General features: G+C 37.7%; 6 protein-coding genes across 8 annotated transcripts; 5 read left to right on the plus strand and 1 right to left on the minus strand.

Annotated features, from left to right (window-relative positions):
- Nucleotides 1-274: 274 nt before the first annotated feature.
- LOC18016694 lies at nt 275-1,526 on the plus strand. The gene has a single exon (XM_006398553.2). The coding sequence runs from the start codon at nt 345-347 to the stop codon at nt 1,503-1,505; it is 1,161 nt and encodes a 386-aa protein (XP_006398616.1). The 5' UTR covers nt 275-344; the 3' UTR covers nt 1,506-1,526.
- A 1,387-nt stretch (nt 1,527-2,913) lies between these two features.
- On the plus strand, nt 2,914-4,172 carry LOC18017265 (pyridoxal 5'-phosphate synthase subunit PDX1.3). The gene has a single exon (XM_006398554.2). It carries the CDS (start codon nt 3,000-3,002, stop codon nt 3,927-3,929), a length of 930 nt encoding a protein of 309 aa, XP_006398617.1. The 5' UTR covers nt 2,914-2,999; the 3' UTR covers nt 3,930-4,172.
- A 1,120-nt stretch (nt 4,173-5,292) lies between these two features.
- On the plus strand, nt 5,293-13,748 carry LOC18017266. Of its 3 annotated transcripts, none has more exons than XM_024155745.1 (27): nt 5,293-5,645; nt 6,086-6,245; nt 6,368-6,460; nt 6,542-6,647; nt 6,760-6,928; nt 7,028-7,199; nt 7,454-7,579; nt 7,699-8,274; nt 8,395-8,976; nt 9,347-9,415; nt 9,600-9,716; nt 9,792-10,037; nt 10,289-10,336; nt 10,419-10,556; nt 10,652-10,795; nt 10,894-10,956; nt 11,057-11,164; nt 11,272-11,355; nt 11,462-11,509; nt 11,603-11,677; nt 11,766-11,861; nt 12,041-12,121; nt 12,227-12,298; nt 12,381-12,425; nt 12,520-12,603; nt 12,777-12,880; nt 13,005-13,748. In XM_024155745.1, exons 1-27 carry the CDS (start codon nt 5,431-5,433, stop codon nt 13,474-13,476), a joined length of 4,293 nt encoding a protein of 1,430 aa, XP_024011513.1. In that variant the 5' UTR covers nt 5,293-5,430; the 3' UTR covers nt 13,477-13,748. The 3 variants fall into 3 exon arrangements, with proteins under 3 accessions (XP_024011513.1, XP_024011514.1, XP_024011515.1); XM_024155746.1 differs by having other exon boundaries at nt 10,655-10,795; XM_024155747.1 differs by having other exon boundaries at nt 7,705-8,274.
- A 327-nt stretch (nt 13,749-14,075) lies between these two features.
- On the plus strand, nt 14,076-15,939 carry LOC18017267 (dnaJ homolog subfamily B member 1). Its single transcript, XM_006398556.2, has 3 exons — nt 14,076-14,341; nt 14,529-14,938; nt 15,338-15,939. Exons 1-3 carry the CDS (start codon nt 14,177-14,179, stop codon nt 15,774-15,776), a joined length of 1,014 nt encoding a protein of 337 aa, XP_006398619.1. The 5' UTR covers nt 14,076-14,176; the 3' UTR covers nt 15,777-15,939.
- Nucleotides 15,940-18,289: 2,350 nt separating this feature from the next.
- On the plus strand, nt 18,290-20,246 carry LOC18017268 (trihelix transcription factor GT-3a). Its single transcript, XM_006398557.2, has 2 exons — nt 18,290-18,701; nt 19,483-20,246. Exons 1-2 carry the CDS (start codon nt 18,378-18,380, stop codon nt 20,122-20,124), a joined length of 966 nt encoding a protein of 321 aa, XP_006398620.1. The 5' UTR covers nt 18,290-18,377; the 3' UTR covers nt 20,125-20,246.
- Nucleotides 20,247-22,082: 1,836 nt separating this feature from the next.
- Nucleotides 22,083-23,773, minus strand: LOC18017269. The gene is made up of 2 exons (XM_006398558.2): nt 22,788-23,773; nt 22,083-22,428 (listed from the first exon to the last, which is right to left on the minus strand). Exons 1-2 carry the CDS (start codon nt 23,734-23,736, stop codon nt 22,097-22,099), a joined length of 1,281 nt encoding a protein of 426 aa, XP_006398621.1. The 5' UTR covers nt 23,737-23,773; the 3' UTR covers nt 22,083-22,096.
- Nucleotides 23,774-25,153: the final 1,380 nt, after the last annotated feature.

A 25,153-nucleotide genomic window follows, 5' to 3' on the forward strand; every position in this document is an offset into this window, starting at 1 on the left:
AGAGGCTTTAATTTCTTGGAAGTTTGCAACTCGCGAGTTTTTGGGACCGTTGCGTTTTATCCTCTGGCGTGAAACGTGTATTGCTTAAAGTGTTAAATTAATGAGTGGTTAATATACAAAAATCTCAGTGCACCAAAGCGTACTAGATCTCTCTCCCTCCTTTGTTTTGCCCCGAAAAAAAAGAAGCCACCGTCTTTTCTAGCCGTTGGGGTTGAAATTGAATCATATCATCACTCTGCTCTTCTCATCATCGCCTTTTTTCTTTTTAACCTACTATCGCCTTCTTATCCCCAACGAGCTTCGATCTGATTGCTACAGATTTCCGGTGAAGCAGAACAGTGGAGATGAAGTCATCGAGAATGAAGTTTGCAAAGAAGTTGAAATCGATTAGAGCCGGCGAATATCTCAATCAGGATAGGATTCTCCAGGTGCTTTCAGCTGCAGATGGGATCTCTGAGTACCTTCCCAAGATATCTAATCCTATTCCCCAGATAACAGCAGGTTCTATCTGGAGATCCACTCAAAGGCCTGAGGATCAAATTGCAGATGTAGCGGAACTTGTGGAAAACGAGAAAGAAGGAGACGAAGCTTCTGGCGACAAGGAGAATGCCCCGCCGCCGGTAAATCAAATTCCGAGAGCTTCTTGTGACCGGAAAGATAGTAAATCGGCAGTGTCTTGTGGATCTGATATAGGTATCGGAAGAAATATCATCGGATCTGGATTTAGAAGGCCTGAATTGAATTCGAGCACGCTTTTCGATCCGAAGCTGATCGAAGCGTTCGAATTAGCTGTGGCGTGCTTCAGGAGGATAAACGATTTCTCCAGAGAAGCTAGAGTCGATGATGAAGAAGACGTTATCGTCTTTCCCGTCGAGGAAACGAACATGGAAAAAGACGACGATACCTCTCTTCCGTTATTAGAAGCCGAAGAAGATAGACGGAAAGACGAAAATGACGATATACCCCTTCAGATAGCAGAAGACGACAGTGGAAAAGACGAAAATACCCATCTCGACCCGTTATTGGAATTTGAGCAACGGTGTCCTCCGGGAGGAGAGGAGTCGGTTGTTTTCTACACAACGACTCTCCGAGGAATAAGAAAAACATTCGACGACTGCAACATGATCCGGTTTCTGCTGGATAGCTTCAAGGTTAAGTACTACGAGAGGGATGTGTCAATGCACAGACAGTACAGGGAGGAGCTTCGGAGAATTTCAGCGGAGGAGGAGGAGACAGAGGTTTTGCCTCCGGTTCTGTTCGTAAAGGGAAGGTGCATAGGCGGAGCCCAGAGGGTATTGGGTCTGCACGAGCAAGGAAGGCTTAGGGCTTTGTTTGACGGCGTTCCAATCGCCGAAGATAAAATTTGCCGGCGATGCGATGGTTTTAGGTTCTTGATGTGTGAAGGATGCAGAGGTAGTCGCCGGATTGTCTCTGGCGATGGATCAAGGATTCAGTGTTTGTTATGTAACGAGAATGGGTTAATTGTGTGCATTGACTGCTCGTAAGACCGTTTTTTCTGTGTATATACACACAATTTGATTAGATTTATTCATTGTTCGTTGATTTGTAATATGAATTTATCACCCCTAAACCGTATCAAATTAGAGGAACGAATTTAATTGTATGAAAGAGTGATAAATTCATAAAGTAGTCAAGTACTATATTTTTTGTGGACTTTATGTAATTGTCATTATTGCAGTCAAGTAGTAAAAAAAGACCAAGTTGGAAGTGTTGGGCCGTCGGGTCGAGTGAGTGGAAAAATCTATTGATTGGCAAACGAGAGGCGGGCCTTCCTTTTCAATCCACAGCCGCCTATTTATTTCTTTTATTATCCTAAGCTGCTATTCTTGAGATTTTTATTTAGGACTGTTTTTCTTTTTTTTTCAACCAATTTATTTTGAAATACTGCAATTAAAAACTAATGTTTTTTTAAAAAAAATGAATAGTTATCGTACTCCCAAATGTGTCTCAATCCCATTCCGAAACGATTGCCTATCAACTGGTCACTAAAGAAGTGTAAAATTAAAGAAGAAAAATATGTTTTCCATCAATTTTAAAAGCGTGCAATTCAATTTCTGCCAACTTTATTTTTCTTTGTCTTTTATGCAAACAATGAATGGGGCGGACTAGAGCGACAGTCGTGGATTCTACGAGGTCCAGTTACATTTCTTGGTGTCAGAAGATTTTTCCCATAAATAAATATGTATTTAAATTAACAAAAAGTTAAGTTGTAGAAACATTTTGGATTGTTTGACCAAATGATTAACATGACTAGACTAATTAAAGGACTCAAAGTTCAAACATTAGTGATTTAATGCAGACTCATCCATGGTAAATCGTTAATATCTTCATAGTTTGTGTATATTATTGAAAATTATTTGGTTTCTATTTAAAAATATTTTAATTCGTCTGTTATAGATGCTAACAATTTCAAAAAGATGCTTTTCTCAAACGAGGTGACAAAATTATCAACCTACTATCACTTAATTCAAGTAGATTTTTTCAGTTGAAATACATATGCTACACAAAGGTTAACGTTGGTAGTAGTGGCTAGAACTGCAATTGTTTTTTTTTTGGGTCGAAATGACCTGCAATTCTTACAGCGTATGCACATTCGCTGATTAGCAATACCAAATTTCGGACTACTCGGATTAATAATTCTTTCTCAAATATCTAATTTAGCCTGCCAAAGTATGAAATGCAGTCCACTAAACATGTGTGTTAACCCGAAAATCGAAATCGCGTGTTTTTAATATAGACCGCCCGATCATAACCAATCCCACTTTTCCCAATGAAAGATGCAATAAATAATTTAATTAAAAAATAGAAAAACATCTTCTATTTTTTTTTCTTCTTTTATTACACCGCCACAAACTCTCACTATAAAGCCTAATCCTAGATAGGCGAGGACCGGCCAGAAATCGCTTCATCAATCTTCTTCCATTTTCTCCACACACAAAAAAAAAAAAAAAATTTCTTCAGTCTCGATTCCGTTGACAATGGAAGGAACCGGCGTCGTGGCGGTGTACGGTAACGGTGCGATAACGGAGGCGAAGAAATCTCCGTTCTCCGTTAAGGTTGGTTTGGCTCAGATGCTCCGTGGTGGAGTTATCATGGATGTCGTCAACGCCGAGCAGGCTCGCATCGCCGAGGAAGCTGGTGCTTGCGCCGTCATGGCTTTGGAGCGTGTTCCGGCGGATATCCGCGCTCAAGGTGGGGTTGCTCGGATGAGTGATCCTCAGATGATAAAGGAGATCAAGCAGGCCGTTACGATTCCGGTGATGGCCAAGGCTAGGATTGGTCATTTCGTGGAGGCGCAGATCCTCGAAGCAATTGGAATCGATTACATAGACGAGAGCGAGGTTTTGACTCTGGCCGATGAGGATCACCACATCAACAAGCATAATTTCCGGATCCCTTTTGTTTGCGGTTGCCGGAACCTCGGCGAAGCTCTGAGGAGGATCCGTGAGGGTGCGGCGATGATTAGGACCAAAGGTGAAGCCGGAACTGGGAACATTGTGGAGGCCGTGAGGCATGTGAGGTCGGTTATGGGTGACATTAGGGTTTTGCGAAACATGGACGACGATGAGGTCTTCACTTTCGCTAAGAAACTAGCCGCTCCCTACGATCTCGTGATGCAGACCAAACAGCTTGGCCGTCTTCCCGTCGTCCAATTCGCCGCCGGTGGAGTTGCTACTCCGGCCGATGCAGCTCTCATGATGCAGCTTGGATGCGACGGTGTCTTCGTCGGTTCCGGTATCTTCAAGAGCGGCGATCCAGCTCGTCGCGCGCGTGCCATTGTTCAGGCTGTGACTCATTACAGTGACCCAGAGATGCTTGTGGAGGTGAGCTGTGGGCTTGGAGAAGCCATGGTTGGGATCAATCTCAACGACGAGAAGGTTGAGAGGTTCGCTAATCGCTCCGAGTGAACAAAAGAAAAAGGGTAAAATTTCATAGGAAATGGTTTCAGATTTATCAGACCATTTGCGGTAATCTCTTATAAAAAAAAGAAGAAGAAGATGATAGTGTTTGTATCCTTTGTGTGTTTCCTTATATCTTTGATAGTGTTTGCTTGTTGTAATCGATTTCTTCTATTTCGCAAGAACAAGTTGTCAGTTATATTATAATGTACTCTCTTGATTTTGATAATGAAATATTCTTCGATCCATTGATTTTTGAGCTTGTGTGAACCTGCTCTTCAGTTCAAGATTAGATTCGGACTGCATCTTAATTAGTATTGGGTTGATTACAAAGGGAGCTCTGCAACTGTTTCGGTATTGAATTTGGATTCGAACAAGTGTCCTGGATTAGATTCACAGAGCCTCTAGTTCTTATAATGTGTGGTTTCAGGTATAGCTAGCTATAATGAGCCTAGCAGAGGAATATAATATGCCATGGCAAGATAGATGGACAAAATGTAGTCGTCCAGGAGTTGCGAGTAATGCAACTGTTTTTTTAATTTGGGTTTTCTTCGTTTTTCTAGAGAGTAAGAATAGAGAATCATCGTTTCCGTGATTTGTGCATCATGCTTATGGTTTCTTATGTTTGCATTTGCAATCGGTTTTTGAGAAATGCTTTGTTAATGTGGTATTAAAAGGAAGTGAGAGTCCATGGGACTCTTCTAGCTTATGGGATTTCACATCTCATGCTCGATGTGAACATACAATAATCGAACTTTCTCTGGAAGATTACTTCAAGATTGAGTTCTTGAAAATCTAATACAGCACTGTGCCTTGTGTTTATATAAGACTGAGTTCTTGAACATCCCTTCAGCCTCGAGATATATTTGTTATTAATTTCTTATCAAGGCACAGGTGAAACCAAACTGCAACTGAATAAACCGGATCCAGTTTCTCCTAATTGAACCATATTAAACTCTTCTCATACTAACATAAGAAAAGCAGTATCCTCGTACGTGTTCTTGCCTTTTAAGGTAGACAATCCATACTGATCTTAGAACTAGGAGGAATATAAAAACTACTACAAGACACAAAAGAACATCTAAGAGTTCTAAATTCTGGCATTACAATCTATGTGCTTTATTTAACCTTTGAACTTTGTAGACTTTTTGCGATGAAACAGGGATACAACTTCGTCACTTTGATGGCTCATTCTGGCCCATTCTTATTTCCCAAATGGATTTTTAATCACTTCATTAATTTATTGGAAGTCTTATCTGACTTCATCTAAATTATGAGGGACCATATCACAATTTCCCTCTTCCTCCAAACGACGTCGTGTTAGTTTTTTAACATATCAGTCTGTTTTGGGAAGACGTCAAAAAATGGGAATCAGCTCAATTGTTTCATATCAGAAATAAAACGAATCTCTTCGTCCTTCTCTATAAACCCTACGAGCCAGAGATATGCGTATCGATTCTTCACGTCACCATCGGAGCTCTGGGCAGTAATATTATTGCTTGAACCGGTAATGGTGGGAATCATGGTTTCGTATTCAAGAGAAACGCTGGAAGGTCTCGCGAGTTCCGCCAAATCAGCCACGGAATTGGCTCCGAAGCTGCACTGCTTGCGCAATTTGCGCCGGGATTTGCAAAAAGAAGCCTCCGTTTTCCCCACCGAGCTTCTTCCTCTCCTTTTCGATCTTCTCTCAGATCAATTCGGTGCTGTCCGCAAGTTTGTCGCTGAGTAAGCTCCGTTTTTGTAATCTGTAACCCTTTTTGCGGTTAGTTTTTTCAGTGCTGGTGTTTCTACGATCTTCTGAATTTATTTGTAATTACACAGACATTAATGAATTTTGAGATTATTTTTTTTAGTCCCAGACGGTGAAATTGTTGATCATTTGTCTTTGCGAATCTTGTCTTTTTTTTTTTTTTATATTAATACAAATGAATTCGTCAAATATATGGGCAGCCTCAGTTTCTTGGCTTGGTATATCTAATTGTTGTTAATCCTGAACACTATCTCTCTTCAGGTAGTGTGATTATTAGTTGTGGTTTAGTGTTTGTTTTGCTCTCATTCGATTGCAGAAGGATTCTATAGCGGCTAGTATAATGAAGGACGTGTTCTTCTCTCGACCTAGGGAATTTACATAGCTCGCTGAACCTCTGATGCTAATTCAAATGCAGGGTACTTGGTGAAATTGGCTTGAAATATGTGGAATTATTACCTGAAATAGTGCCCCTTTTAATTAAGTCCCACAAAGATGAGACACCAGCTGTGGCGAGGCAGGTCATCGTTTGTGGAACTGATTTATTCCGTTCCACCCTTGAAAGAGTCGCGGTTCAGGTTGTTTATTTTTTATTTTTAAATGCTGCTGACCTTCTTATTTGGTATGCTTATTTGGTATGTAACTCCCTTCTTATTTGGCATGCTTATTGCTATTTGGCTGTCTTTTTTTTTTGTTCCAGGGTTTGCATTCTAGTGAGTTGGATGAGCTTCTTGAATCTTCGTGGACATGGATGATTAAGTTTAAGGATGAAATCTGCTCACTGGCTTTCAAGGTTGGAATTAATGCTTTCTTTATATTCCCGATGGGTTGTTTATCTTATCTGATTGTTCAATTCTTGGGACTTGTATATTAGCAAGGAAACAGTGGTGTAAAATTATGCGCTATGAAATTTGTGGAAGCGCTTATTCTTTTGTATACACCTGACCCTAGTGGGTCTTTGGAGCCTCCTTCTCATGAAGGTATGTTTTTATGGATCTATCCGCTCAGTTACGGGAATTTAGAAGTTTGTTGTTTCTATTTATACTGTAATAGGAACTAGTTTGTTATTAAATTTAGTTACCTGTCCTGAAGGAATTCAAGCAGATTTTAATATATCTATGCTACGTGGGGGGCATCCTGTTTTGAATATCGGAGACTTGTCGATTGAGGCCAGCCAGAAGTTGGGTTTACTGCTTGATCAGCTTAGGCACCCTGCAGCAAAATCTCTAAATAGCTCGACGATTATTGTTCTCATCAATAGGTAAGTTGTTTGCTAAGTGCATCTATACTGAGATCGGGATATCATGAACTCGTCTTATGGATCATGAGTTCCTCTTCATTTTATTCTGTTTCTTAACAGTCTTTCAGCAGTTGCAAAGAAACGTCCTGCATATTGTGGACGAATTCTGCCTGTTCTACTAAGCTTGGATCCCCTAAGCTTTCTCAATGGAGTGCATGCTGCAGCTGCAAATCTTGCGCTGAAGACTGTATTTCTTTCGTGCTTGAAATGTACACACCCCGCTGCTGCACCGGTATTTTTTTGTTGTACTCACGTCCAAGGATTTAGTTCACTCTTATTTTTTACTCTACTATTGATTATTTTGCTTTATTTTGAGCTGGTATACATTGTCACTGCAACTAAACGACCATAGTCGCAATGAGTATTTGATCTTCCGAAAACTTTGCACTAGATTGTTAGTTTATGCGCTCGGAAGTGTTGTATTATCGGTGTTTTAATGACCTGGCTTAATTGCTACCCTATTATTACTAATCGATTTTTTTCCAGTGGAAGGACCGGTTGATCGGTGCTCTGAAGGAGATAGAAGGTGGCGGTCGGACAGACAAAGCTGAAGATCTGTTTTACAAGACTAACGGAAGCATTCAGGACAAAGACAGTGTAGAGGATACCAAGGTAGATTGTTCCTCTTTCCATCTATAACTGAATCTAGATGTTTATCGTTTTGTGTGCATGTGTCTCTCTGTTATTTTTGGCTTATGCTGGATGCAGACTTTTAAATCCAAAAATACTAGTTTCAGGTACCATTGGAAGAGAATCCTCTCTGTGTGAGTTCTTTAGTCGCGGAAAGTACATTTGGTAGGAAAAGATCTGGATCAGAATACAATATTGATGGGAATGGAGATGCTTTGAGTGGAAAACGTGCAAGAATAATACCTTCTGTGTCAGGAGAATCTACAGAAGGATTAAATGGTAATGATGTTGGCTCTCTACCTCTGGTTGCTTCTACTTCAGCTGGACCAAATAAGAGCAGAGTAGTGAGTGATACTGGACCTGTTCAGCAACTGGTTGCTATGTTCGGAGCCTTGGTTGCTCAGGGTGAAAAAGCAATAGGATCTTTAGAGATTCTTATTTCAAGTATTTCTGCGGATTTGCTGGCCGATGTTGTGATGGCTAATATGCAAAATATCCCCCCAGATGACACTTCTTATGCTGATGGCACCGATGACTTGGTGATGAACATGTGTATAGTTGGCAGTGATGCACAAATTAAATATCCACCATCATTTTTGGCTGGTGTTCTTTCACTATCAACTGCATTCCCACCGATTTCTGCCCTGATAAATCGTAACATACCAAAAAAGGAAAATGTATGGATGCTCTTTACTCGATGAAGTATATCCTTTATATTTGATTGCGTCAATTCTGTTCCTTGTTTTGCTTTCTAGTTATTAAGATTGTATTGTACATTAAAATCTCATCAATGACAGGCAGGTGAAGAACTCTGTGCTGATCATGTGGACCAGCAGATGTTTTCAGCTGAAGATGCGGTTCTTGCAAGTGGCTTACCAGCTTCTTCTGATACGTTTCCAGTAAATGAAGAGGGCAATATTGTATTTCCACCAAATGTGCATTACAGAGGGAATATAGAAGGTGGTATACCTGGAATGGATTCTTCAGCTCAAAATGATGTGTTATTAGAAGCCTCTGTTACTTCTGTATTGGGTTCAACAAATGTGGAGGCTGCAAGCATGAATCAAGATGCCAGTTTCAGTGGAGAACCTCTTCTCGCTGTGATTCCCTCAGTGTCTGTAGATAAGTCTGAGGAATTTAGTCCAAAGACGACTGGCACAGGTTGTAACAGCTTGGTTTCCTCAACGGCAACATCACTTGTTTCTGCGCCTCAGTTTGTCTTGCCTAAGATATCAGCACCTGTTGTCGACCTTTCTGATGAAGAAAAAGACAATCTGCAGAAGCTGGTGTTTTTGCGAATTGTTGAAGCATATAAGCAAATATCAATGTCTGGTGGTTCACAACTTCGCTTTTCTCTTCTTGCTCAATTGGGAATTGAGGTCATTTTCTAAACTATCTTTTGACATGTCTTTTGCTCCTGTATGCGTTCCGAAGACACTGGTCTCTTCTAGCTCTCTCCTAGTTCAGCTTATGATTTATTATTCTGCAGGACATTTTCCTTGTGTACTTTTAAAAATTTGAACCTATCGACCTCTGCATGATTCTTGTTGTTCGTTTTCTAAGAGTCTGGTCTGTGGTAGAAAGTGAATATTTCTAGTACGTACTGATTGTTGTTCGTTTTCTATGACTATTCATGCTTTCCTGTTAATTGCGTCCTGATCGCTACCAATTTGTCGGCAAGATGATCGTTTGAAGTATGATGGCATTCTGTCTCACGGTAATTGATCGTCACATTTGCCATTTTTGCAGTTTCCTTCAGAGTTAGACCCTTGGAAAATATTACAGGAGCACATTCTCTCGGATTATTTGAGCCATGAGGTGAGAATTTATTTTCGTGACTTTAACGTTGAACAGTTGTATTGGTGAATCCTACATGCTTATTGTGTTTTGGTGGCATCAAAAAGCCCAAATTGTATCCGGGGAGAGTTTCTAATTTAAATCTTGAAAATGTTGGAGGACATCCCTAAGCCATTTATGTGATTATCGTCACTTATGTTTTCAGGGACATGAGTTGACTGTGCGGGTTCTTTACAGGCTATACGGGGAGGCAGAAGCAGAACAAGATTTCTTCTCGTCAACTACTGCTGCGTCTGCATATGAAACTTTCTTGCTGACTGTGGTAATTATTCAGTTTTAGTTGCATCTTAGTCAACTTCTCACTAGGAAATTTCTCAGAAATGTTTTTACCTTCTAGGCTGAAGCACTTAGAGATTCCTTTCCACCGTCTGACAAATCTTTAAGTAAATTGCTTGGAGATTCTCCATTTCTGCCGAAATCAGTTCTGAAGTTGCTGGAATCGTTTTGCTGTCCTGGAAGTTGTGACAAGGTTGAAAAGGATTTACAAAATGGAGACCGTGTTACTCAAGGTCTCAGTGCTGTTTGGAGTCTGATTTTAACGAGACCTGGAATCCGGAATGACTGCCTGGAGATTGCTTTGCAGGTTTCTTCTATCTCACTTCTTTGCTGATTCCTTTTTCAATGGGACAGCCAACATTTTCATCATTCAGATTTCAGTGCATTTTTGTATTCAGGCATTTGTGTAGACTTTTTCTCCTTCTTTGTTCTGACTTCTTTTTTCAGATGTTTCCTATCAGCATTCGACGGTGTCATATTGCCAAATGTATAATTCTTCTTCTTCTTTATGCCTCCTATTAAAATTCTTCCTATTTCCTCTCTTTTTTTGAATGAAAGAGTGCTGTTCATCACTTGGAAGAGATTCGCATGAAAGCAATCCGCCTGGTATGTTTCTAGAAAATCTGAGATATAGTGTATTCAGCTGTTGATGTGTTACCTCTTTAATATTGTGGTTTTCATTTTACAGGTGGCAAACAAGCTCTATTCTTTATCCTTTATTACACAACAGATTGAGGAATTTGCGAAAGACAAGCTATTTTCCGTTGTGGGTTGCATTTCTTCAGAGCGAGGAGATGGTGAAACATTGATTGATGATTGTAAAAAGGTGCTCACGCTTACAGGAAAGCAATGTACTTTTGGAGTTGTATGCTGAGAACTGTATAAAAATATCTGACTAGAACTTTTTCATTTCTCTTTTAGAAGGATCTTGATATGGAAAATCCACCAAAGAAATCTCAGTCGGTGAGTGGTGTGGGCATGGATACGTCCTCCGAAGCAAGATCATCAACTTCAGTTGCTGAAGCCCAACGCTGCTTGTCGCTCTATTTTGCTCTCTGTACAAAGGTCTTGTGATTTTTGTATCGTTTCTTACTAAATGACAAATCTAGCCTTTTGCAGCTAAATTTTGCTCAGTTTTAGATTGCATATTATTTGATTTTCAGAAGCACGCCCTTTTTGTCCATGTGTTCAGCATTTACAAAGATGCATCAGATCCTGTTAAGCAGGTAAGAGTGGGACCTGTTGTTGCATTTTTGTAAGTTAGTTGTTTAATTTCAGTTTTTTTTTTCTTTTCTGATGCTAATTCTCACTGTTTAATTTGTGTAGGCTATTCATCGTCAAATCCCAATTCTAGTTCGTACTATGGGCTCATCCTCTGAGCTTCTTAAAATAATAGCAGACCCACCGAGTGGGAGTGAAAATCTTCTACTGCAGGTTTTCATCATTCTTAAGTTTTTCTTCTACCCTGTAATTAGGTGAAGAAGCTTCGAATAGCTGTCGGTAATTTTACTATTCCCTTAATGTTTCTCCTTTCATGACAGGTTCTTCAAACTCTTACCGAGGGGCCCATGCCTTCTTCAGAATTGATACATACTATACGAAAGTTGTTTGATACAAGAATAAAGGTGAAGACGGTGGAATGTTTCATTTTAAAACTCCTAATTATACAAAAATAAAGTCGTTTCTTCTTTTTATTTTTTCTTTGGTTTTGAACTTTCGATGGGACTGCAGGATGTAGAAATCATTTTCCCAATTTTGCCATTCCTGCCAAGAGACGATGTAAATCTTCTGTCCTGCAATTTTCCCACTCTATTGACGCATTGGGTTATGGTTTTCTTATTTTCCTAAAATTGCAACTTGTCTCTCTATCAGGTTCTACGCATTTTTCCTCATCTGGTGAATCTTCCTACGGAGAAATTCCAAGTTGCACTGTCTCGTGTCCTGCAGGTATCTTATTTAAAATAAGCTTTTTCATTTCGGTACCTCTTGCTTCTGAGTTAAGTTTGATCTGCTCACGCTGGAATTTGATTTTCAGGGATCATCTCAGTCTGGCCCAGTGCTTTCTCCATCTGAAGTTTTAATTGCTATCCACAGCATTGACCCAGCGAGAGATGGAATACCACTTAAACAGGTATGTCTCTACCATTTCTATATAACGTGGAGCTAATAAAGAATAGCTTTGATGAACAATTAAGAGATATCCGCCACTTGTTTACCTAAAATTCATCAAACACGAGGTTACTTCCCGTAAATACTATCTTAAAGCTCATCTAATCATCTGACCCAAAAAAAAAAAAACGTTCTTATTAGGTCACAGATGCATGCAATACCTGTTTCGCACAGAGGCAGATATTCACTCAACAGGTTTTAGCCGGCGTTCTGAATCAACTGGTACGATAAAAAAATCTCCATCTTACCGAGTTTGTTTTTCAGATTATGACAATTCGTTTTTTGCTTCCGGTTATTTTTTGCTCATTGGCGAGTTTCTGGCTGCAGGTCCAGCAAATTCCACTCCCAATGTTATTTATGCGTACAGTTTTACAAGCTATCGGTGCTTTTCCAGCTCTGGTAACAAAACTCATAACATCTCACTTTTTGAATCACAATATGATTTTTTCTTAACAATCTAATCAACCTGATAATCTACTAGTCGGACTTCATCCTGGAGATCCTTTCTCGTCTCGTTAGCAAACAGGTCAGTAATGTTATTAAAATGTTATGCGCGCGCGCTCTCTCTCTCTCTCTCTTTATCGTAAATTCTCAGGATTGATATGAAAAATATGCTTCAGATATGGAAAGATCCGAAACTGTGGGTAGGATTTTTGAAATGTGCACAGTCAACACAGCCTCAATCATACAAGGTCTTACTACAGGTACGATTGATAATCTCTTCAGTCCTCCCTGATTTGCGTTGTATGAGATTTTCAGAATCCACCTGTAGTGTAAAGATACCTGTTTTAGTTGACTTTTCAAAACACCGACTATGATCCCTGTTAAATTATTTCTTCCACAATCGCAAGAAAATAAAAGGTTTCTATTCGTCCAGCTTCCTCCACCTCAGCTGGGAAATGCATTGACTAAAATCTCGGCCTTAAGAGCTCCACTAACCGCACATGCGAGCCAGCCAGAGATCCGGTCTTCACTTCCAAGGTGACCTTTACTCTTTCAAGCTTCTACGAATTCAAATATTAAAAAAAAAAAAAAAAAAAAAACATCTTCGGCTATTTGAAATCCATTTGCTGATCACAGAGATATGGAACTTTTTTGTTGGTAGATCTACATTGGCTGTTCTCGGACTTGTCCCTGATTCTCAGGGAACACAGACGAGTCAAGTGCAAGCGAGTGAGACACAAACGAGTCAGGGACAGCAGCAAGCAAGCGAGTCACAGCAAACGAGCCAGTCTCAGCAGGTTTCTGTACCATTGAGTCACTCTGAGACAGACCACCAGGAAACCAGTCAAGTGGTTGCCACTCAGTCTCAAAGCAGTCCTATTGGTACGGGCATGTCTGAAACGAGTCAGTCTCAAAGCAGTCCCGTTGGTGCGGGCCAGTCTGAATTGAGTCAAGACACCCAAGTGTCGGACTCGAATCCTCCAGCAACAACGAGCCATACCCAAACATCAGATTCTCAATCGTCAAACCAGACACATGCTGATGATGAGAAGATAGACGACACGGCAGCCTCTGAAAACGAGACGATGGAGGTTGAGAAATCAAAGGAATCTTCTGCAGAAGAAGAAGAGTGAGTGCACCTTTCTGTGACGAATTTTAATCGGAAAAAAACAATTGGACTCCAGAGAGGAGGAGAAGATTCAGATTCAGAAATTCGGTCATCATCAGTCAGGGGAGAAGCTTACATGTATTGTAGCAATTTTTTTTTCTTCTTAAAGTTAGATTACTTACTTGGAATGAATTTTGTAGATTTGATTAAAGGTATGTTTTTAGACGCACTGTGTCATTAGCGATTGTAATATTTTCTTGAATCAAGACTAATAAAACTAAAGAAAAGTTCCACCGATGGGAGATTGCTTATGTTTTCTAAGTTTGTGTTGATTTCAACGTGACATGTTAAACCAAGCAGCTTAAAAAGACAAATTCTTAAGGCCTTAATATTAGCTGAACATGTGGGCTTTTAAACGGAGAATATTAATTTGATATTTGGAATATATTACACGAGTGATTCCGGTTCAAATCACGTACGGTTAGCAGTATCAGTTAAATTTAAGTTTGGTTCTTGTTTTGGATCGGTTTAAGAACTTAAATTCGAGAACAAATAAAATTAAACTAGTCGGCGATAATATATAAATGAGTCGTGCACCCTAAAATCCCAAACGGAAAAAAAAGCTATAAAGAATTCAAGCTCGAGTCCAGTGTGTTTCGTGAAGATTCGGTGAGAGAGAGCGAACGAAGAAGAAGAAGAAGAAGCTTTGAGCAGCAGATAAAAGAATGGGAGTCGATTACTTTAAAGTTCTTCAGGTAGATCGGAGTGCGAATGATGACGAGCTGAAGAAAGCTTATCGCAAACTCGCCATGAAGTGGCATCCCGATAAGAACCCTAACAACAAAAAAGAAGCCGAAGCAAAATTCAAACAGATCTCCGAAGCTTACGATGTAACTAATCCTAAAACCCTTCGAATTTGTTCCCCGCTTTGTATTTTGGTTTAGGGGTTTTTTGCTTTTACGGTTTCCGGACTTGAATTTTGAGCAATCATGCAGTTTTGCGATTTTGAGCTAAGAATTGAACAACTTGAGCCGTTTTTCTGGGAACATTAAAGCTTTTTTTGTTTGTCTTCGATAGGTTTTGAGCGATCCTCAAAAACGAGCAGTCTACGAGCAATACGGAGAAGAAGGATTAAAGAACCAGGCCCCACCTCCCGGCGCCGGCGGATATCCGGGAGGATCAGCCGCCGGAGCATCTTTCCAGTTCAATCCCAGAAGCGCCGATGATATCTTCTCCGAGTTCTTCGGTTTCACAAGGCCCTTTGCTATGGGGAGCGACTCACGCCCAGGACCTTCTGGGTTTAGTTACGGCGATGAGATCCTAGCTTCCTTGAGGGCTGCTGCCGGAGGAGGAGGAGGAGGCGAAACCTCGATTCCTGCAAGGAAAGCTGCTCCAATTGAGAGACAATTGCCATGTAGTTTGGAGGATATGTATAAAGGAACCACCAAGAAGATGAAGATCTCTCGTGATGTTCTTGACTCGAGCGGGTTAGTTTCCGGATTCCTTCTTGTAGTATATAGTGTCAGCTTTCTTATAAAGTTCTTCTTTTTAAATGATTTTGTCTTAGTGTCTAAGCTGTGGTCTTCTTTGCCTCTATTCAGTATTTGAGCTTTCTATAGATTAGAGATTTGTTAGACTCATAAATAATAGATGTAAGAGTCGGAACCGATAGCGAGCAGGGACATTCAATGGCCTAGTTAACCAGTCTCATTATAGAGCCAGCTTAGAAAGTTCTTGCTTTCTCAAAGACCTTAGTGAGTTCAAGAAAGTAAATTCATTCGCACTTTTTTGTAATTGCCGATACCACGGGTATTGGGACATTTACTGAGTGTTTATATTCTATGTTCTTCAAAGCTGTGGCTGAAAACGCCGTGTTTTTTTGGCAGGAGGCCAACAGAGGTTGAGGAGATCTTGACGATAGACATAAAACCTGGTTGGAAAAAAGGAACGAAGATAACATTCCTGGACAAAGGTAACGAGCAGCGAGGAATCATACCATCCGATCTCGTTTTCATCGTAGACGAGAAACCGCATTCCGTTTTCAAGCGAGACGGGAATGATCTTGTGGTAACTCAAAAGATCTCTCTCGTGGAAGCTCTCACGGGGTGCACCGCGCAGGTCACCACTCTTGACGGAAGAACCCTGACGGTTCCGGTCAACAATGTGGTCAGTCCGTCTTACGAAGAGGTCGTGAAAGGAGAAGGCATGCCGATTTCTAAGGATTCGTCAAGAAAAGGGAATCTCAGAATCAGATTCATCATCATCTTCCCCTCCAAGCTCACGACTGAGCAGAAATTAGGGCTCAAGCGGATGTTTTCTTCTTGAAAGCTTCTCGCCTCGGTTTTATTTTAGATTTAATTGATTATTATTCATGGCAGCGTTGTTTGTTTTTTAGAAAGAAGAAAACAAAAAACGTTCTTCAGTTGTTATTCCAGAAAATTTCAATCTTTGCATTTTTTCTCACCTTCATTTTTTGACTTTCTCCCGTTTAATTCCCTCCAAATTTGTATTAAATATTTTCAATTCTCACGTGGAGATGTTGACAGGGAATAATTGTTGTTACTTGTCAACAAAGAACAGACTAATCAATAATCCTCATGCTTCTCTTTCAGTTTTTCTGGTAAAGTAAATTACTTTCCTCCCATAGATGACTTCTATTCCTTATTTAATTTAGCGTGCGTGAATCGGAACAATCAAACAACAAAAATTAACTTTGTTTTGCTGCAAAGCATCAATAGAAGGCTAATAAGAGGAAAAAATTTGCTCTACAAAACATAACTTCGTTTTCTTTTTAGTGTCAAACGATTATGATTTTACTTTTCCTTTTTCTTATTACAAAAAAGTGATATTTTTCAGACAATCAAAAGATATAAATGATAATATGCTACAAACAAATTATTTAAGCTGTAAATTATTTACGTCAGATCATTATCAGCTGCCTGATTTGTCTTCAAAATTTCGTCTAGCATGGTAACAGTTTAAAGTCGTAAACAAATGACTATAGAAAATATATAAATCATGCTAATGACTAATGATGACGTGGCGAATTTGTATTTGTTATGCGAGCGGATAAACATCAGTAGAACAAATCCATTAAAAGTAATTAAATGCGTATTTGTGAAAGAACGGGACCCACTGGAGATCTAAAGACGGAATTATATATCGCCACGTGGACAACTATGGTGAGCGTTTACACGTGGAATAGAACATGACACTTGACACCTCATATCTAATTAGTCCATTGTTTAATCAACTGATTATTCATCATTTTTCACAAGTCCCCCTTTAATGGATGCTACAATTTCATATTTAATATATATTAAAAAAATGCAAAGCTGTAGTAAAGAAGAAAAAATTGAACAAAATAATTAGACAAGTTATATTCAGTCGACACTAATAAGTAAAATAACGTGTGAATCCACGTGGGATGACAGGTGGGAGCGAAGTCTAGTGCATGTCATGTAAGATTTGTTTACTTTCAACACGGTTCATCAGAAAATGGACCACTTCGCTGACTATTTTATTTTTTTATGTATGTATATAAGATTCTTTTTACCATTTCTTACAACATCAGAGAGAGAGGCAAACCCCACAAATCTTTAGACGCAAATAATATTAACTTGTCATATTATAAAATTTGCTTCACTGTTATCTTTGTCCCATTACTATTTCTATCATTGTATTTTATATGCAATCACGCGGCTTTAAATTGTACCACTGCCATATTTTAGGAATCTGACAGTTGGATAATTAATAAATTTTGAAAATAGCGGTATTCTCAGCTAAGCTAATTATGATATGGTAGTCTTTTATTCAGTAGCTAAGTACTGTTTCTTTATATCTAATCGGCTCTCCAACGAGTGTCGAGTAATGACACTGTTTTCTTTTTTTATAAGTTTTAATAGTATGCGGATCCAGTAGGTTATTTTAATTTAAGATGAATATATTGACAAACGAAATATTTTAGATATTAAGATGGAGAAAATACGAGAATTATGAGGAAAATCTAGTGGGTCAATTGACCATAAAGGCCGATGTCAAAAACAAAAATTGACCAGAAAGGCGAAAAATGATTATTTATTTTGAGGTTTCCGGAAGAAAATTAAAAAACAAGAATAAAAAACAGAATGTTATTTGTGTAGCTCGTAAGCGTGACGAAATTACAACGCAGTATTATATTGGGACGAATTATTAATCTCCAATAAAAAAACTATGAGACCGTTGGGTTGAGCAATGAGCTTCCGCGTCAACAGAGGGAAATAAAAAGTGAAAGTAAAAATAAATAAATAAACACTCCATTAGAAATTTCCAGATGACAAAAAAAAAATATTACAAATTTCTAAGCTTGTTGTACACACAATCATCAATTTCTAAGAAAATATTATTCGATTTTCTTTCGATATTTTTAACTTAGGATATACATATGTTGATATTTGTTCCCCTATAATTGTTTATTGCTATTTTCACTACCTCAAAACTCTAGAATACAAAGAAAAATGGGTTTTTATGTAGTTAGCTGATTAAATACTGTATAAACTTTCTTATCCGAAGAAAGAAATCTAAACTTTTATTATTTTATAAGCTAATCACGGAACATCCTTTTCACTAATAGAAAGGAGACATTCGGGTTTTTTTTTTAATTCAACTAAATAATTCTATGACTTATAGTAGTCCATTCAAATATTTTTAATATCGTATTAAACAATAAATTAGAGATAACAAAAAACAAAAACTGTACTTCAATCGTCCCTTGACGATTTCACACCTTCGTTTCACACCACCTTATAAATCTCTCTTCCTTTCCTTCCTCTCTGTCTTCTCCCCTTTTTCTAAAGAAACCCTCTCTTCATTTTATAAGAAAATACAAAATCATCAAATCTCTCTTATTCTCTTTACGTCACCCAAAAAAAAACTTGGATCCCAACAATGGACCGACGTAACCCTTTCCACCATCACCACCACCACCATCCGCTTCATCACTTGGTCCAACAGCAACAGCTTCCTCCGCCGCCGCAGAGCACTACGGTGGTGATGGATCCCGGCGGCGGAGGAGAGAGAATCCCACAGTGGAGCATAGAGGAAACAAAAGAGCTTTTGGGTATTAGAGAAGAGCTTGATCAGACTTTCATGGAGACCAAACGTAATAAGCTTCTTTGGGAAGTCGTCGCCGCTAAAATGGCCGACAAGGGTTTTGTCCGGAGTGCAGAACAGTGTAAAAGCAAATGGAAGAACCTCGTCACTAGATACAAGGTTAATGATTCTCTCTATATACAGTCTATATACATATATACAACTATTGATGTTGTTTGTATGATCATGGTTACAAGTATCTATGCATCATATATAGTTATAAAGCATTTTTATATCATTTCTATATTTATGATTGTGTGTATGTACTTATATCATTTTCGTGGAGATATTGAAAGTATGCATATTGGAAACCTAGTCTATGGTGTATGTATAGGTGAACTATATATTATTATTCATAGATCAATTAATGAGTTCAACCTAATCTGTTTTAAGTCCTTTAGATATTGCCATGCCATTAATGGTAACGAGCTAGAGATTAGACTTTAATGCGTTTATTGATGAATTTCATGATATGGTATATGTTCACATTTTGATCCGTTATACAACAATATCTCTCTTTTGTTTTCGTTAATTACGATCGCATGGTAAGCAAGTAATATCTCGTGCTCACAAAATGCCACAAAAAGAAAATTCAATTACCGTTATATAACGGATGCATAATTTTTGTGTTAAGAAGCTTTTTTTACTAAACACATGATATTTGAATATATCTACTTGTACATACGTTAAGTGCAAGGCAGCAAAAATAACATGATAGATGAACATATATATACGATATTACTATTACGAGTTCAAGATACTTGCTCATCTAGCTAGAAAAGTAGCGCGTACTTGGGCACATAACAGTTGAATGTATCTACATGACATACATATATGTATAAATATGTTGTGTATGTAGTACATATATATATATATAACGTATTGAATATGTATGGGACAGGCATGTGAAACGACTGAGCCAGAAGCTATTAGGCAGGGCCAATTCCCATTCTACAACGAGATCCAATCGATTTTCACAGCAAGAATGCAAAGGATGTTGTGGTCAGGAACCACAGAACCAAGCACTTCTTCGAAGAGAAAACATCAGTTTTCATCTGACGAAGAAGAAGAAGAAGAAGAAGACGTTGAGGAGCCAAACCAAGACATCAATGAGGAATTATTGTCTTTCGTAGAGACACACAAGAAAGAGTCAGAAGTGATTACTACTAGTACTTCTACTAATCCAAGGAAACGTGCGAAAAAAGGAAAAGGCGTCGCATGTAGTACAAAAGCTGAAACCGCCGGTAGTACATTGAAAGAAATATTGGAGGAGTTTATGAGGCAAACGGTGAAGATGGAGAATGAATGGAGAGATGCATGGGAGATGAAGGAGAGAGAGAGGGAGAAGAGAGAGAAAGAGTGGCGGAGGAGAATGGCGGAGCTAGAGGAGGAGAGAGCCGCGGCGGAGAGGAAGTGGATGGAGAGAGAGGAAGAGAGACGATTGAGAGAAGAAGCTAGGGCTCAGAAGAGAGATACCCTCATTGATGCTTTGCTGAATAAGCTTAATAGAGATCATGATGATGATGATCACCAAGGCTTCTAATTTTAAAATAATTTTATTTAAGCATGAGTTAATTAGCTACTTGCTTAGTTAGTTAAATCTCTTTTAAGTCATATCCAGTTAATGTTTGTTTTATTTATATATGAATAATAATTTTGATAATTGAAAACGAAAAATGTATAGAAGATCAAATGATGATAATACATTATCATGATCTGAAAATAATATTGCAAAAGCTCGATATACCAGATGAGATCGGACTTGAAGATGGATTTCGGTTTTGATCCTCCACATTAAATTTCAAGTTTGCTCCCGTAGAATGTTTTCCCAACTGCCTTGTGTTCATAATTCATAGTTAGGAATGAGCTTTTGAAAAAATAGTATATGATAAATAATCCCAATCTAAGGAGAAACGGAATAGTAGATCATAGTGTACTAAATAATTAAAAATCTGATTCGATTTACCGATTCTTTTCGGGTTTTCTTTTCAACTTGGTTATATGATTAAGTCCCTATAAATATACATTACAACTGAACACCCATTAACCAAAAAAAAAAAAGAACTATATATATGTTCCAGTGGGTAGATAGCTAGATGCTAATTTGATTTCTATTTTTGATAGTTATAGCCTTATTTGGTGTCCAAATGCAAATTGGTTTAATACTTTTATTCTGTTACTAAGAATGTTTCATAATTATCAATCAGTTGATAAACAAAAATTAAACAAAAAAGTCCTTGTTCCAAAATTCCAATTCACATTTGTCCCACATTACTTCACCGCGTTATTTGTGATCGTGTCCATATATAACTTAATATTCGTAAGCAGCTATTGAACTCATAAAGAATTTTGAATTATTTCATTTCTTCAATTGCAAGAGACAGCTACCAACAGATCGCGAAACAGTTAAATACCGAAAACACGAAACCGTGTCCTAGCGCGTTCACACTGGTCTAGTTAAAATAAAAACACGGGTGGCTCATTTCTTGCTTCGGCTCGTGTTAAAAAGGGCCTCCAACATTTTTCAGTTTTGATCAGTTGTTTAATATTTAATTTTTGCTAAAATAAATACATTTTTTTGCCAAACTAAAAATTAAATATTCAATTTTCAAATTTTAAAGAAATTAAAGTGGGAAAATGTTTATGAATTTTACATGTAAATCCCAAGCAAAAAAACCAGAAAAATACAAAAAAACGTCAAAGAAGTAACGTTAGAAGGAGACCACATTTTGCATGTGAAATAGACATAAAAGGAGACAGTACGTATTTCGAAGCTACGGGGCTCTGCACATTTCTGAAGAAAACCGATTTGACTGTTTTTGGACCACTTCATATATATTTATTTTTATGTTTTGCGAAAGTATTTATAATATAATGTTACATTACATATATTTCATTTTTTTCCCAATCATGTCGAGTTTGAATATAATTTAATTTTTGTCATTAAGATCATCCTTGTGCTATATGGTTTTCCTGTGATTATCAATACCGAATTCACACGATGTACTCGTGTTTCGGATAAGTGCATTTGTTTTGTACTCTATAAAACCAGTGAATCACTTTATTTTTTTTTTTCCTGTTGTAATCCGTTTTTTTATAAATTACAAACATATTGTGAATTTTAACTATTTTTTTGTGTCAACAACACACATTCTACCGACCTTAAATTTGGATAGTGACATCATACGAATATACGATCTGTACTGGGGGGAAAAAAACTAAATCATCAAATGAATTCGATTAACATCAGATATTTTAGTGTTTGACAAAACAATGTATACATTTGTAAATACATATGAAAACACACGAATGTACAAAATTCGACATCTAGGAAATACTTGCATCAAATTATGACATTCCCCCGAATTTTCAAATGACTAGCTGTATGACATTGTCATCATTAATTTACTTTTCCACCAATTGATAAACATTTGCAATTCATCTGATTGGTCAACGATTGGATTATAAGATTTAAAACGTCAAATATATTTGATGATTGAGATTTATAATTTAAACTAGGTACAGAGTTCATCAACCAACTGGTCCATAACAAGATCAAGAATCTCTTGACCAAATTCAACACAAAAATCTTCGACCTGAGTAAAGTCAACGGGTTTAGTTGACGAAGTAGAAACCCAAGTTGAAGACTTCATGTCTTCTTCAGACAGATCTGAGAGCATATTCATTAGCTTTGTGATGAACTCTGTCTCTTCAGAATCACTGTTGGTGCTATTGTTGTTTTCCTTCTTGGTACTTGTTCTTGTTCTTGTTGGTGATGAAGAACATGAAGATTTTGCAGTTGTCTCTACTTGCTTTGTTGACAACTCCGATGCACTTTCCGAATCTCCTGTTTTTTTTTTCAAATTAAAGTAAGATTTAAAATATTCTTGGGAAAAAAAAAAAAAACCCAATAACAAAGTCTCAATTATGCAGCTTTTTAGAGTAACACCAAAAAAGATGTTCAAACATTAAATCATAACTGTCCTTGTTCGTATTCGGAATTATCTTTATTTGACGTCGAATATTAAGGAAAATCTCACATTGGTCAAATTTTTAATACATCATTTGAATATGAAAGCTTGGAATGAATTAAATGTTAACCAAAGTTTTACCAGCTCCTTTTCAAATATTCTTATGAAGATGTTTTTTACAAACTTAGAAATAGATATGTAAACAAATAAGGAATATATTTTGTTGTAGACTCACCTGAGTAGTAGTAGTCATCATCAAGGATGAGATAATCATAAAGATCTCGATCAAGAACCGAAACCGGACTCGCATTCGACTTGTTCTCCGGCGACTCCGTCTCCTTACAAGTAAAATCATCCGCCGGAATATCTTTTGATTCTCCTCCTCCTAGAAGCGCCGTCTTCTCGGACGACTTACTCTTAGACGGAGAGAGAAACCAACGAACTTTCTTAGCTCCGTTAACGTCACTTCGATTCTCACTCTTCTTCTTCTTCGCAGCTTTCCTCGGCTCGTCTTTAAACTTCTTCGCCACTTTCTCGTTCTCCTTCTTCTTCTCCGAAGGTTGCAACGGCGGCTTCTTGGAATCTTCTACAGCCTTCTCGAACCTTCTAGACCTCGAAGAAGACGATGATCCGACAAGTTCCCTCTTCTCGTCGAGCTTGTCAAGATACAACAGCAAGAAATCGTGTTTCTTCTGTTGTTGGTTTGCACTCCATCTCGCCGAGGTCGGGACTATCTCCCGGAACGAAACCGACGCTTTGACTCTCCGGCACCGGCGGTGACCGTCTTTGTCCTCCTCTTCTTCTTCTTCTTCTTCCTCATGGCCTCTTAGTATGTAGTCCATGAAGTTAACCGATTTGCTCCGTGTGACAGCCGAACCGGAATCGTCAAAGTACCTAAACCGGTTTGATCCCGGTAGGGGGTTATCTAGACCCATGAGTTTGGCTACAACGTTGGGAGGAGGAGGAGTGTGGAGAGAGACGTCGTCGTTTTCGGTTTGGGATCCGGTTTCGATTTTGATCTCTTTCTTTGGCTCTTCGATTTCTTCGTAAGGGATTAATAATTGGAGTGTTTCGTCGGAGTCAAGGATGTTGTCGGAAGGGTGGGTTTGCTGGCTGCCGGAGCATAAAAGACGGCGAACAACTGCCGTGAGGCAGCCGGTCTTAGGATTGGCTCGTTGGGTCATGGTGATGTATGATACTATGATAGTGTTTTAGGTAAAAGAGTGTGTTGAAAATGTGTAAGACGTTCTTGGTATTTATAAATCACGAGAAGGACAGACCATTTCTCATTATTTATGAGGGGCCACCAAGGCACCAACTAATAAATTAAAGCAAAAAATATGTGTAAAAATATATCCCATATATTTGTGTTAAGCAGTGAGTGTAAAATTTTACATTATACTTAAAATTCTGTCAAAGCAGTGAGATGATAACTCAATAAACGTTTATAATTCAGCTATATAAGTCAATTGATGACTACAAAGCTAATTTTTCACTTCATAAACTCTTACTGTAGTTTAATACGTATAATCACTTATTCATGTTCAGTTAATTCATTTAACATAAATTTTATTATCATTCTATGTTGTTATGCGTTGAATGACACAAATTTACCTTAATGATTTACCCATTATATTTCACTTTCTCTTTTATCAAGATTTCATTATTCCAATTTCTTTTCCACCCACAGTTTGAGTATTTTTTTTTTTTAAATTACTATAGAATGATAAGTGGTAACATAGAAAGGAAAAAGTACCAAGGATCAATAAAGTATATCTCTAACCAAAGTGATATACATAAGAAGATTCTGTTTTTGAAACTCAACGGAAGAAAAGAAACTTAAAACTTTTGAACAGTAAAGTCAGGATCAGTTATTTTCAAAATAAAGGGCATGCAACCAAGAGAGTTTTTTTTTAAATTTTCTTTTGTTTTTTTTTTTTTTTAATCTAAGAGACTGTTTCAAAGTTGAGAAAATTCAGGTATAAATTTAGTTTCAGGTTAGAATTATTGAATTTTGACGACAACTTGAGAAAAATAGTAGTTGAAAAAATCTGGAAGTGCCAATGTGAATTTCATTGTTATACTTAGAGCATCTCCAATGTATTCCCCCATTTTTGTCTCCAAAATGGGGAACTGCAAAATGGAGTTGAATTTCTCTCCAATGTATTTCTTTATTTTCAACTCCAAAAAGAATATTCTGAGTATATTCTTTCTTTTTATTTTATTGTTAATTACTAATAATGCACTGTATTTATAAAAATTACAAATGAATCCATTTACAAATATAAAAATAACATTACACACCATTTAAAATAAGAAACAAAGTACATTTTAATTTAAATATCACCATTTTAATTTAAATATCACCAAGTAGCATAAAAAATCTAAAATGAAAAGAAAAATCGATGATGGAACATCAGCTGTTATCAACTCAGCAAAATCCACCTCAATCTGGTTCATGTGGACAATATTTTAATGATCTTGGTGGATCTGGAAGCAGTTTACCAGATTTTTATTAATCAGTTGTTGTAATAAATTTATTTTATGTTATTTGTAATTTCAGTACTTCTTATGTATTTTTAATTTTATATTATTTCTAGT

The sequence above is a fragment of the Eutrema salsugineum genome, unplaced genomic scaffold (assembly GCF_000478725.1).
Source record: "Eutrema salsugineum unplaced genomic scaffold, Eutsalg1_0 scaffold_2, whole genome shotgun sequence".
NCBI classification, from domain to species: domain Eukaryota; kingdom Viridiplantae; phylum Streptophyta; class Magnoliopsida; order Brassicales; family Brassicaceae; genus Eutrema; species Eutrema salsugineum.

What these genes read in the sequence shown, in the direction of transcription:
- LOC18016694 (XM_006398553.2), top strand. Translation starts at nt 345, where the DNA reads ATGAAGTCATCGAGAATGAAGTTTGCAAAGAAGTTGAAATCGATTAGA.
- LOC18017265 (XM_006398554.2), top strand. Translation starts at nt 3,000, where the DNA reads ATGGAAGGAACCGGCGTCGTGGCGGTGTACGGTAACGGTGCGATAACG.
- LOC18017266 (XM_024155745.1), top strand. Translation starts at nt 5,431, where the DNA reads ATGGTGGGAATCATGGTTTCGTATTCAAGAGAAACGCTGGAAGGTCTC. An exon ending in CACACCCCGCTGCTGCACCG is followed by an intron (nt 7,200 to 7,453) that starts GTATTTTTTTGT and finishes ATTTTTTTCCAG; the next exon opens with TGGAAGGACCGGTTGATCGG. An exon ending in CCGGCGTTCTGAATCAACTG is followed by an intron (nt 12,122 to 12,226) that starts GTACGATAAAAA and finishes TTCTGGCTGCAG; the next exon opens with GTCCAGCAAATTCCACTCCC.
- LOC18017267 (XM_006398556.2), top strand. Translation starts at nt 14,177, where the DNA reads ATGGGAGTCGATTACTTTAAAGTTCTTCAGGTAGATCGGAGTGCGAAT. An exon ending in AGATCTCCGAAGCTTACGAT is followed by an intron (nt 14,342 to 14,528) that starts GTAACTAATCCT and finishes TGTCTTCGATAG; the next exon opens with GTTTTGAGCGATCCTCAAAA. An exon ending in GATGTTCTTGACTCGAGCGG is followed by an intron (nt 14,939 to 15,337) that starts GTTAGTTTCCGG and finishes TTTTTTTGGCAG; the next exon opens with GAGGCCAACAGAGGTTGAGG.
- LOC18017268 (XM_006398557.2), top strand. Translation starts at nt 18,378, where the DNA reads ATGGACCGACGTAACCCTTTCCACCATCACCACCACCACCATCCGCTT. An exon ending in ACCTCGTCACTAGATACAAG is followed by an intron (nt 18,702 to 19,482) that starts GTTAATGATTCT and finishes TGTATGGGACAG; the next exon opens with GCATGTGAAACGACTGAGCC.
- LOC18017269 (XM_006398558.2), bottom strand. Translation starts at nt 23,736, where the DNA reads ATGACCCAACGAGCCAATCCTAAGACCGGCTGCCTCACGGCAGTTGTT. An exon ending in TGATGACTACTACTACTCAG is followed by an intron (nt 22,429 to 22,787) that starts GTGAGTCTACAA and finishes AAAAAAAAACAG; the next exon opens with GAGATTCGGAAAGTGCATCG.